The sequence below is a fragment of the Rhodamnia argentea genome, chromosome 2 (genome assembly GCF_020921035.1).
Source record: "Rhodamnia argentea isolate NSW1041297 chromosome 2, ASM2092103v1, whole genome shotgun sequence".
NCBI classification, from domain to species: Eukaryota; Viridiplantae; Streptophyta; class Magnoliopsida; order Myrtales; family Myrtaceae; genus Rhodamnia; species Rhodamnia argentea.
In genome coordinates this window covers 9,566,426-9,578,682 of record NC_063151.1, presented here as the reverse complement: position 1 = coordinate 9,578,682, position 12,257 = coordinate 9,566,426, and the positions used below count along the sequence as shown (strand labels likewise).

At 40.1% G+C, this 12,257-nt stretch overlaps 1 protein-coding gene across 4 annotated transcripts; it reads right to left on the bottom strand.

Annotated features, from left to right (window-relative positions):
• Positions 1–1,439: 1,439 nt before the first annotated feature.
• Positions 1,440–9,754, bottom strand: LOC115738742 (catalase-like). Of its 4 annotated transcripts, none has more exons than XM_030671459.2 (8): positions 9,595–9,754; positions 9,274–9,370; positions 8,718–8,995; positions 7,735–8,511; positions 7,443–7,532; positions 7,213–7,280; positions 7,032–7,128; positions 1,440–1,684 (listed from the first exon to the last, which is right to left on the bottom strand). In XM_030671459.2, exons 1-8 carry the CDS (start codon positions 9,607–9,609, stop codon positions 1,628–1,630), a joined length of 1,479 nt encoding a protein of 492 aa, XP_030527319.1. In that variant the 5' UTR covers positions 9,610–9,754; the 3' UTR covers positions 1,440–1,627. The 4 variants fall into 4 exon arrangements, with proteins under 4 accessions (XP_030527319.1, XP_030527321.1, XP_030527318.1 ...); XM_030671461.2 differs by lacking the exons at positions 7,032–7,128; positions 7,213–7,280; positions 7,443–7,532; ... (2 more) ...; positions 9,274–9,370; positions 9,595–9,754 and adding exons at positions 1,828–1,921; positions 1,997–2,064; positions 2,582–2,671; ... (2 more) ...; positions 5,551–5,647; positions 6,004–6,171 and having other exon boundaries at positions 1,440–1,687; XM_030671458.2 differs by lacking the exon at positions 1,440–1,684 and adding an exon at positions 6,540–6,919.
• Between the last annotated feature and the right edge of the window lie 2,503 nt (positions 9,755–12,257).

The following is a 12,257-nucleotide window of genomic DNA, read 5'->3' as shown; positions in this document are numbered from 1 at the left end:
AATTTTCACCCCATTCCTCTGCTTTGCTATTTATGATTTGTCTTTTATCTTACCCAAAATTTCCCATCATAATGCCTGAGTTGCAAGATTTGTTTCAATTTAGTGCAATCATGCAATAAGATGGAGCCACTGTTGCGACGGTGTCACAACAACAAATACAAAAAGAAAAAAAGAGATAAATGTATTAGAAGTCCTAAAACTTATCATAAAATGAGATATTGAGAGCGAGCCGACGGAAAGAACGAAAGAGAGAGACCGACAGCGAGCCGTCGTTGGTGGCGACGGGATCCGGAGATGGAGGTCTGCGTCGCACTTTTGCTAGGCAGAGAGAAAAAAGCTTCTGCGTTGCACTTTAGAAGAAGAAGCCTTGACCAGTGACACCCTAAATTTTGGATGGCCTGAACTTATCTCTATTTTTTTGTTCCAGAAACAATCAAAAGTGCAATCAAATCCTAAAACTTATCAAACTGGTAAAATTAAGTCCTTCATTTGATTGCATTTTTTAATATTTTTAGGACTAGATTGTACTTTTCTTATAAGTTTTAAGACTTGATTAAACTTTTTGAAAATTTTAGAACTCAATTGCATTTTTGTGATAAGTTTTAGGACTTCCTAGCGTACTTATCCCCCCCCAAAAAAAAAAAAAAAAAAACAAACAAACAAACAAACAACAGCATGAACTACAACTAGACGCTGCTAACAACGAAAACTACATCGATCTCACGCAAGTAAAGCTAATTTCGTATGGAGGTAAAACAAAAGACTCAAAAAGAATAGTACGAGAAGTGATAATAGAGAATCGACCAATGGAGGACGTCATGAGATCATGTATCTTAAACCTTAAAATTGGGTGTTCAGTATTCGGTTTGGGCAGGCGAAATGGACCGATATGGACATGACAACGCGTCCACGAGATCTGCGTCACGTAGATCAACACGATTAGCTCATGTTCTGATTGGCCTATTGTGCAATATGCCCTCATGCCTACATCCCACGAAGCGACCTCCGAACACAAATAGCCAGCCACACTCTCGGTAGAAGGGAAGAGAGTGCACAGCATGTAAAGCGAGCCTTCCACGAATATTGAGAAGCAACGAGCTCGCAGCCCCTAGGGCCACGGCTACTTACCTCATTGCTCATGATATCTCCGACTAAAGAGGCGGAGGAGACCAAGAGAACCAGTCCAGCCACGTGTAAGATCAGATTTCATGCTTAATGGAAGTGGCCCGTCACTCTCACGAAACGTCTCTCTCTTCAATTCTTCCTCGTCAATGCATTAGGCAAAGTCATATTAATGCAAAGAATATTGAGAAGCCTACGAATCATACAATGATAATAACGAAACAATTTCCCTTCTAATGGGCAGATTAGTGCAGTAACCGTTCAATGAAGAGGGAGAGACATGTTGCAATGAACTCGAAGTTCATAGGCAATGAGCCAGCAAGTAAAATGTCGGCCTTTATTGGAGTAGAAACAACTGGTCAAAGAGTTGCATGACAAGTTCTCCTCTAGTATTACAGTATAGCACAGCAAACAAACATGCCAACAATCGGCTTTTATGCTCCTTCAAAAGTAGCAACAGGCTCTCTACATTCACAGCTTGCGACCAGAATCACCCCCTTCGTTTTCACATACTTGGCCGCGCATTGAGACGAGAAGCTAGCTTCTGACCAAGCGATTTGTCAGCCTGTCCCAAAGATGCATCATAGGCCATCAGCATATTATCATTTGAGCATGTTCTAGACAGACTTTCTCAATTTCCACGTAAAGCTAAACAAACTTTGGTAGCATCGGAGAACGCAAAACGGGCGAATAGTTATAGCTCACCTGAGTCCAGTAAGATATCCAGATGGAGCGGAGCTCATGGGTAACCCGGGGGTCAGATAATGCCTCAACCCAGCGGCAAATAAATCGCTCTTGCCTAGTGACAAAGTTTAAACACATTGAGAGACCAGTAAACGACACATCTTCTCAGGAAACAATGGTTGAGAGGTACCTGTCCGGTGCCCAGGATCGGTATCTCTCTCCTGGTTGCTTGAAGTTGTTCTCCTTGTCAATAATGCACTGCATAACCAATAAGTTCACATACCAATGAAGTAGCACACATATCCAACCAAGGCGAACTCTGAGAACTACAGTTTTCTAGCCAGAGAATCTCTTTTCCAGTTGGAACATCTTTCCTTCCTCATTTGTTAGTTTTTAGCTTAGTCTAAAAATTTTGGCGGTGCTACTACACTCCCCCTCGTTTTCATAAAGTGGTCATAGTAAAGAGTCTTCATTACACTGAGGACAAGCAGTGACAATCTCAAAGGCAACGTTGTACATAATAGACTAGCAGAAGAAAATGCAATGATCAACATCACCACAAATCATCACAACAGCACACAAGAATTTGAATTAAATCAAATTTATCCAAAGTCCAAACAGATAGACCACTATCGCAATGCATTTCAACTTACCACAGATTAACCACTTTAATGCATGACTTTAATGCAAGTGTGTAATTATCTCTCCTGGAGGCTGGAACATGTTTTAAGAGTCAATGGCAATATAAATGCGCAGTGTGAGTCCAGAAACTTACCCTATCTCGCTTTCCATTCAAGACTGGTGGAGGTACAGGGAACCTTTCCGCATGACGAACAGGATCAAACCTCGAAGGGAAATAATTTACCTACAAATCAGCATCAAGGATACACCACATCATCATTTCTTCATTTTAATTAAAAAAAAAACTGATTGACTGGGTGTGTCGTATTGTCAGCTACTATAGCTAATTCAATTCTCTGTACAATCAGCTAAGAATATGATATTATGTCATGTTTGTGGCATGTTCATCCTTAGCTTGTTATTGAGCAAACAGAAACTAAAGATCATTACCTCTTCATCCCTGTGCATGAAATTCATGAAACCTTCATGGTGATTGTTGTGATGAGCACACTTGGGAGCGTTAACAGGGAGTTGAAGATAGTTTGGTCCAAGGCGGTGTCTCTGAGTATCAGCATAGGAGAAAATCCGAGTTTGGAGCAGCTTATCATCAGAGTAATAGATACCTGGGACCACAATTGCAGGGCAAAATGCTAGCTGTTCATTTTCTGCAAAGAAGTTATCGATGTTCTTATTCAACACCAAGCGGCCTACTGGTTGCAGAGGCAAGATGTCCTCAGGCCATATTTTTGTTACATCAAGTGGATCGAAGTCAAATTTGTCTTCATGATCAGGATCTATTACTTGGATGTAGAGTTTCCACTCTGGGAAGTTGCCAGCAGCAATCGAGTCATAAAGATCCTTAGTCGCATGACTGTGATTTGATCCTCCCACACGAATTGCCTCCTCCTCGAGCAAACACTTCACTCCACAAGTTGGTTTCCAGTGAAATTTCACATAATGCACCTTTCCAGACTTGTTAATTAAGGTGTAAGTATTAACTCCAAATCCTTCCATGTGTCTGTAGTCTTGAGGAACACCAACATCATCAAAGAGGAACGAAAACATGTGCAAACTCTCAGGATGGTGGGAGAAGAAGTCAACTATTCTCCAGTTCTCCTGGATGTGAGACTTCGGGTTGGGTTTAAGAGCATGGACCATGTCTGGAAATTTCATTCCATCGCGAACAAAGAAGACAGGGAAATTGTTTCCCACCAGATCAAAGTTTCCCTGCATTCGGAAAAAATAATGGTCAAAGAAAAGAAGAGAAATGTGAAACCACGTGATTACGTGAAGAGACTACTTATTCTATTTTGGTGTTCTGACTTCTCTTTTAGTTGAAATAAACCTTTCTATTACAGCTCTTTGATAAAGTCATCTTCCGCAAGTCATGTCGAAGTGCCAAAATAAAGTCCATTATCACATGGTTAAGAATGAGAAGATTTAGAGCATAGACACCAACACTCTGCCGAATTCCAAATGCAAGTACAGTATCCGAATAGTCGATAAACGAAGTGCACTACTGGCAAAAAAAGAAAGTTGAATTAAAATAAATTGGCATATTCTAAAGCACGTAATCATCTCATACCTCTCTGGTGTAAAACTTCACTGCAAAACCTCGAGGATCCCTAAGGGTTTCAGGGCTGCCACGCTCATGGATGACAGTGGAGAAACGGACAATAACAGGTGTCTGAACTCCAGGAGCTCGAAGAAAATCAGCACATGTCAACTGAGAGATATCGTGAGTGACCTCGAAAAATCCTTTCGCACTAGCTCCCCTGGCATGGACCACCCGCTCAGGAATTCTCTCTCTGTCAAAATTGGCAAGTTTCTCCACCAGATGATAATCCTCAAGGAGAATTGGACCTGTAAATAAATGAAAATTTCTTTTCAATGCTGTTAAGCTTTGTCTCTTGAAAAGATGTTCGGAAAGCACAAGGAGAACAAAAATGATATTTCTGAGATCAGCTAAATAACTAAAACATTTTCTTAGGACGAGGGACACATACATAGGCCAAAGAGGCCTGCACTTAACCGGTTCACTTGCAGGGCAGGTAGCCGGTCTCCACGATTGTGCCTCTGGACTATCCAATAAGCACTACAGCATTTTCTAGCATATTTTTATGCATTGTTGCCTTGATCACATCTAGCCCTCATGAGGTTTGCATGGACCCTACACATGATAGCTATAGCAAAATCTTTTACACCACTTTTGCAATTGGGTCAGTGTGGTATTTATTTATTTATTTTGGGTTTTTTTTTTTTGGTGTGGGGGCGGGGGGGTGTTGGTGTGGTGTGGTGTGGTGTTTGCAACCAAAAATAAAAACCTGACAAAGCAGAGTCTGATATCAGCAAGAAAGCAAAAAAGGCTTGGCCTAGCAATTTCCGAGGTCATAACCCTTGGAAGCAATTGCACCTCAATCTTCTATGTGTACATTCATTTGCGTGGAATAGAGAAAGATGGTGCTTTTCTAAGAACGTCTATAGTGTTTCTCAATTGTAATAATAACTACAACAGAATACTAACATACAGCCGAAAAAACTGATCGCAGTGGAAAGGAAAGAGATCATTTTCTCCAATCTGCTTGTCAACCAAGAAATGAAAATGATCACATAGTATGTTTCCTTTCTGCTATATGCTGCTGAAGAACTCAAAAGAGAAAAAGTACCAAATTATAATCCAATTTAAAGTGTCAAAAACTTAGATTCCTTGAAGTCATGTATACAGCACTGCAGCAAACACCTTGACTTCACCGAAAAACAAAAAAAAAAAGAACAATTGATGCAGTCGAGACACACTAGAACATTAACCGCAGACCAAAAGATACATAATAAAATGTCCAGAGTTAACTGAGCAGTCAGTCAAAATATTCGTAACCAGCACTTACAAGAGTTTGCCTTTTTCTATAATAACGTACTCAAAACATTAAATCAATCCAAAAAATACCAGAAACCATGAATTGATCACACGGACAAATCAACAAAGGAAGGTCAACAAAAATTCAACGAGAAAAGAGAAACCAATTCCCCTTCAAGTGCAATTACTATCTACACATGCACGACTAGCATAGAATTACCATATTTTTGGTATTCAAACGACTCAGGGATCCGTAATAGTAACAGTACCTCTAGTTCCAACGGCCAGTGATGAGTTATTGTTCCAGACAGGAGCACCGGAGTTGGTTGTCCAGAAGCTGGAATCATAAGCGCTTGACGGAAGATACTGCGACATCCACAAATCGGACCGAAAAAAAAGAAATCAACGTTTGCAACAGTCGCATGCCATTGATAAGATCGGACAATCGACGAAACAGATCCCTAGCGTAAACATTTCCCTAATTCCTAATTCCTATCCCAACATGGAGTACTCTTCTCCTAATTCTCGGAAACTAGAAAACGAATCGAGCTTACGAACGGGGAAAAAAAAACCGCCGAACAACGGAAATTCGGATTCGATCAGCGAAAATCAGCACGATCAAAGGGCCGCAAAACCTAGGACGAAGAATCCCGCGGCTGCGAAGAATTGGAAAATCCGACGATTGAAGCAGGGAGAGACGAAAGATGAATCGGGTTTTTTACCTTGTACGGGTCCATGGCGTGGGGGAGGGGGTACGGAGAGAAGCGGATCGACGGAGACGACGGAGCGAGGGGACTGAGCTCGGCTTCGAAGCTAACGATGGCGACCCTGAGGGGGCGCGTGTCGATCACTTATAACCCCGTTCTCTATGCCTATCGTGATGTTCGTCGATATCTCTTTTCGTCTTATTTTTGTTCTGGTCAATCGGATAGAGACGTCCGCAGTGATTTCACACGGCGCTCGCATTTTCAGAAAAACACTTGTTTTCTGATTTTTCCTTTTTTTTCCCCCTAAATAATTGAACTTATCCACCAAAATTCGACCCCAAAAAAAATAAAAACTCATCGACCCAAAAAATATATATATCAAACAATAAAAATACAACAAAAATAACGATTAACGTGATATATTTTTTTATAATTATCTTTTATCATCCATCCATAATTATTTGAATTTCATAAATAATTACGAAATAATGGCAAGAACACCCAAAGAGAGAGAGAGGGAGAGTTGAAATGGAAGTTCATAGGCAACAAGCTAGCAAGTAAAATGGCGGAGAGCCTTTATTGGAGTAGAAACATTAAGGCTGAAGAGTCGCATGACAACATCTCCTCGGAGTATTACACAGAACACATATATGCCAACACATGAAGCTTTTTACGCTCCTTCCTTAGTAGCAGCAGCAAATTCACACGAAATTCACACACCAAAGATAAGATCCCCTCTAGTATTACAAAGTACAGATCAGATCAGCAGACAGACATTTTCCAACACACTTAGCTTTTATGCTCCTTCCCAGAGTAGCACCCAACATTCACACCGCTTGTGCTGGAATCATCAAACCCCCTCGGGCTCCGGTGTTCACATACTCGGCCGCGCGCTGAGGCGAGTGGCTAGTTTCTGGCCGAGCGATTTGTCGGCCTGTAGCAAAAAAGATCGCATCGTTTAAGGGCCGTCGGTGTTAACTCATAAGGTGACGGTAAACAAGTTTACGGGGAGGAGAGCAGAACCAGCGAATGGCTATTAGCCTCACCTGAGTCCAGTAGGAGATCCAGATGGAGCGATGCTCGTGGGTGACACGGTGGTCAGTCAATGCCTTGATCCAGCGGCCGATGAAACGGTCTTGCCTGGGGACAAGAGTCGAAAGACATTTTGAGCGACCGGTGAATTACACATCTACTTAGGAAACAATGGTTGAAAGGAAAGGGTACCTGTCCGGTGCCCAGGATCGGTATCTCTCTCCTGGCTGCTTGAAGTTGTTCTCCTTCTCGATGATGCACTGCATAACCAATAAGTTCACATATAGATGAACACTAGCAGCACAAATAGATGTACGTAGTGATACTATGCATATAATTCCCGTTCTTACTCAGTATCCTGGAGGGTGGAACATGTTTCAAGAGTCAATTTCGATATAAAAGGGTCAAGTCCAGAAAATTACCTTCTCTCGCTTTCCAGTCAAGATGCGAGACGGCATTGGGAACCTTTCTGCATGGCGAACAGGGTCGAATTTTGAAGGGAAATAATTTACCTGCAAATCAGCATCATGGATAGAACACATCATTAGTTCTTCCTTTTATCAAAGAAACAAACCGATTCGAGTGTTGCATCAATAGGATACTATAGCCAATTCAATTCTCTGTACAACCAGGTAACAATATGTTATTTGGTCATGCTAGAGGCATGTCCGTCTTCAGCCCGTTATCGAGCAAACAGGAAATAAAGATCATTACCTCTTCATCCCTGTGCATGAAATTCATGAAACCATCATAGTGATTGTTGTGATGAGCACACTTGGGAGCATTAACAGGGAGTTGAAGATAGTTCGGTCCAAGGCGATATCTCTGAGTATCGGAATAGGCGAAGATCCGAGCTTGGAGCAGCTTATCATCAGAGAAATAGATCCCGGGGACCATAAATGCAGGGTTGAACGCGAGCTGTTCATTCTCGTTAAAGAAGTTATCGATGTTCTTATTCAACACCAGGCGGCCAACTGGCTGCAGAGGCAAGATGTCCTCGGGCCATATCTTTGTCATATCAAGCGGATCGAAGTCGAAACTGTCTTCATGAGCAGGATCCATTACTTGGATGTAGAGCGTCCACTCTGGGTAGTTGCCGGCAGCAATCGAGTCATAAAGATCCTTAGTCGCGTGACTGTGATTCGATCCTCCAACCCGAATTGCCTCCTCCTCCAGCAAACACTTCACCCCACAAGTTGGTTTCCAGTGGAATTTCACATAATGTGACTGTCCAGCCTTGTTGATAAAGGTGAAAGCATGAACCCCAAATCCTTCCATGTGTCTGTAGTCTTGAGGAATACCAACATCATCATAGAACCACGCAAACGTGGACAAGCTCTCCGGCTGGTGGGAGAAGAAGTCAATTATCCTCCAGTTCTCCTGGATGTTGGTCTTCGGGTTGGGCTTAAAAGCGTGGATCGCGTCCGGGAACTTCATTGCATCGCGAACGAAGAAGACAGGGAAATTGTTTCCGACCAGATCGAAGTTTCCCTGCGTTCAGAAAGAACACGAACCGATAACGAAACAAAGAGAAACGCGAACCAATAACGAAAGAAGAGAAATGCGAAAACAACGCGGAATAAACCTTTCTGTTACAGCCCTTTGATGAATTGATCTTCAACTATTCATTCTTACATAGTTAAGAACTGCATAGACTAATAAATTTGCAGATTCCAAAGTTCGTTATCATTTCCTACCTCTCTGGTGTAAAACTTCACTGCAAAACCGCGAGGGTCCCTGAGGGTTTCAGGGCTGCCACGCTCATGGATGACGGTGGAGAAGCGGACGATAACAGGCGTCTGAACTCCAGGAGCCCGAAGGAAATCGGCACATGTCAGATGAGAGATGTCGTGCGTGACCTCGAAGAACCCTTTTGCGCTAGCTCCCCTGGCGTGGACCACCCGCTCGGGGATTCGCTCTCTCTCAAAGTTGGCAAGTTTCTCCACCAGATGATAATCCTCGAGGAGAATCGGACCTGTAAATCAAAAGAGAATTTCTTTCGAAAAAGAACCCATTGATGCAGTCGAGAGACTCTAGCACAGCTTCTCCAAGAACGTGCTCGAACGATCATATCAAGAATAAAAAACCACAGACCATGCCTTAATCCCACGGATAAAGCAAAACCACAGAAAGGTGACGAGAAAATATTCAGCTTCGAGTGCAAATACTATCTACGCATGCACGACCAGCAAGATTTATCATATGATCTTTGGCGCAGAAAACAACTCGGGGGTCCGTAAAAGGTAGCAGTACCTCTGGTTCCAAGAGTCAGTGAGGAGTCGTTGTTCCAGACAGGAGCGCCGTAGTTGGTCGTCCAGAAGTTGGAGTCGAAAGCGCTCGACGGACGAAACTGCGACAACCACATTCGACAGCAAAAACATCAAACATTTGCAAGATCATCGCCATGCTATCGACAACATAAATCCACTCAAACAGAGCCATTGCATGAACAGTCCCTAATCCCATATCCCAACGGAGACTATCCTCTTCTCCTACTTCTCCGAAACTACGACATGGATTCAGCTTTACGCGCAGGATTTGAAGTGGAAAAAAAAAAAAAAAACAATCCACCACCTTGTAGGGATCCATGGCAAGAGACGGAAGATGACGAAGCGAGCTCGAGATCTGAGATGATGGCGAGACTGAAGAAGTGGGGTGTGGTGTGTCGATCCACTGCTTAGTCTCTCCATTTCCAAGCTTATATATGATCTCTCTCTCTCTCTCTCCATCGTTATCTTTATCTTTATCTTGGATTACACCGCTTGAATAATTGAACCATGACATGGGTCAGTAGTCAAGACTGGCGTTTTCCGAGCTACGACTACGAACAGTGTCCTGACTGCCGTATTCCGAGCTACGACTACTTAACTCCGAAAGGTGTCGTGACCGGCGGGAATCACCACGTCCCCTGTTCTGACATCATTCCACGACTTTTCAAACCATCAATTCAACGTTAACGTCTTGTTCACCGTGATCTCTCTCTCTCTGCCTCGTTATCTTCAATTGGCGTTTTCCGAGCTGATGACTAGCCACAGTGTCCATCGACAACTCCGTGCCTCCGACGTTATCTTGGATAGTTGGCTTGCTTAGTTGGATTGAGACGCTCTACCAATCTCAGAATTTTCGTACCTCGCTCATTGGAGTACTATTATTTATTTTTCTCAACTGTTCACATGCCTTATAACTTCTGAAAAAAACATTCACTGCTTAACATTTTAACACTGCTAAAATTACAAAGTTATATGCCAATTTTATGACACTCAAATGAAATCTGTTTATAAGTTTTGGCCACAAAGTTATTAATACTTATGGTGTTCTTTTTTCATGTTTGACGTGACATATTTTGAATAATTATCTCTGCAAATAAATGAAGCGCTTCTATAATTTTTTCCATAGCTATCAACCCCCAATAAAAACTTAGTTATCAAATATGATATTAACAAAATGCATCTCGTCATCAATGAAAATTTTCCTTTTAGTTTTTTTTTTTTTTGGTGATATTTTCACCCCATTTTGGTTAAGCCACTTCTCTTTTTCAATCAACAGACCGAAATACCGTTGTCTCTTCAATTCGTTATTTCTTTTTTATCAACTTAACCAATATAACTGTCTTTATTTATATTTTGTCTTTTAAATTATCGAACTCACAAATATAAATGTCAAATTACACCCGATAAAATATCATCTTACCATGCATCATGTTATTACCTTGTAAGAAAAGGTTATTTTTTGGAATAAATTTATAGATTTTTAAAGTTGAACATCGTTGATTTGTGCCTTCTTTTGAGTTTTTCACATTTTAATATGAATTGCAATATATAGTTTAAAATTTACTTACACATTTTGCAGTTTCAAACTTTCATAAGATTGACAAGAAAAAAAAATTGCATAAGATCTTTTTAGGAGAAATTTTTAAGCATATTTTAAAGTTTTGATCCACTTACTATTAGATTGAATTTACAATCAATATCAATTACTTTCTTTATAGCAGGAGTTGAACAACAAGAAATTTCATGTTTTTTTACTTTTATATGTTTTTGCCTTGTTAATTTTTATATATGATCTACAGCTCCGCTTGTTTCATAGAAAATGAAATGTTGTTAGAAAATATTTTTCGGAAAATGATAATATTTTTCGATGTCCGGTTTAAGTTTGAAAATGAACTAGAAAATATTTTTCGCCGTTCAATATGAAAAATCGGATTTGAATTTCCTCCATGCAATCCTTTTAATTAATTATTTTATTTTTATTTATTAAATTTATTTTTTTCATATTTTTATTTTTCTCTTTTTCCCTTTTCTTTTATTTTTTTTCATTTCTTTTTTTCTTTTTCCTTCTACTTCTGCACCATCGGCCAGCAAAGGCCACAAGCAAGCTGGCGCTCCATTGAGTAAGAAGGAAAAAATAATTAAGAAGAAAATGAAAGAATAAAAAAAATATTTATGAATTATAAAAAATACAAATTAAAAAAGAAAATGAAGGTGAAGAAAATGGAGGTATGAAATTTTCGTGAAATGAACGGAGCCTAAATATAAATATGTTTGACATTTGATCATGCATTTAACAAATTAACCTTTTCCACGATTTGAACAATTTTGTTTTCGATTTTTTTTATCAAGATTGGCTAAAAAAATCGATTGAATTTTAATTTTTGACTTCAAAATATAGTTTCACTAACACCGATTAGAAAAAAAAAAGCAATTAATTGTGTGTTCATAAGTTGTTGTAAATAAAAATTTATTGTGAATAAAAATATGAGACTGTAAATTAAAATCGACAACATTCTCTAGGTAAATGAAAATGAGATATGCTAAATTGATACATTGATGCATTTGTAATGTGAAATTAATGAGAGAGACAGCAGAAATAAAGGCAATTTCGTTGATTAGTCTGATAAAGAAAGAAACAGAAAATTGAAGAGCGAGCAGAGGATATTCTGGTAGGTTAACGAGAAAAAAAAGGTGCATCTTTGCAAAAACGGAGGTAAAGCTAGCGCCATTTTTTTTTTTTTTTTGTATGTCTTTCCTTTTAGTTTCGTTTGCAACTTTTTATAACATGAGCGCCCTACGGAAAGGCCAGATATGTCCTTTTCTTTTATACTTGCAACATTTGGAAAGTAATAGAAAAGGAAAAAATAGAAAATAAGAAAGATACTAAATTTTTTCTCTCCCAGTCTCTCACAAAAGCTTCAAAATTTTATAGAAGTTCTCGACTCTCTCTATCTCTCTCTTCTCTCT

What these genes read in the sequence shown, in the direction of transcription:
- LOC115738742 (XM_030671459.2), bottom strand. An exon ending in TCATGCACAGGGATGAAGAG is followed by an intron (nt 7,533 to 7,734) that starts GTAATGATCTTT and finishes GCTGATTTGCAG; the next exon opens with GTAAATTATTTCCCTTCAAA. An exon ending in TCTCCTACTGGACTCAGGTG is followed by an intron (nt 1,685 to 7,031) that starts AGGCTAATAGCC and finishes TTGGGACAGGCT; the next exon opens with GACAAATCGCTTGGTCAGAA.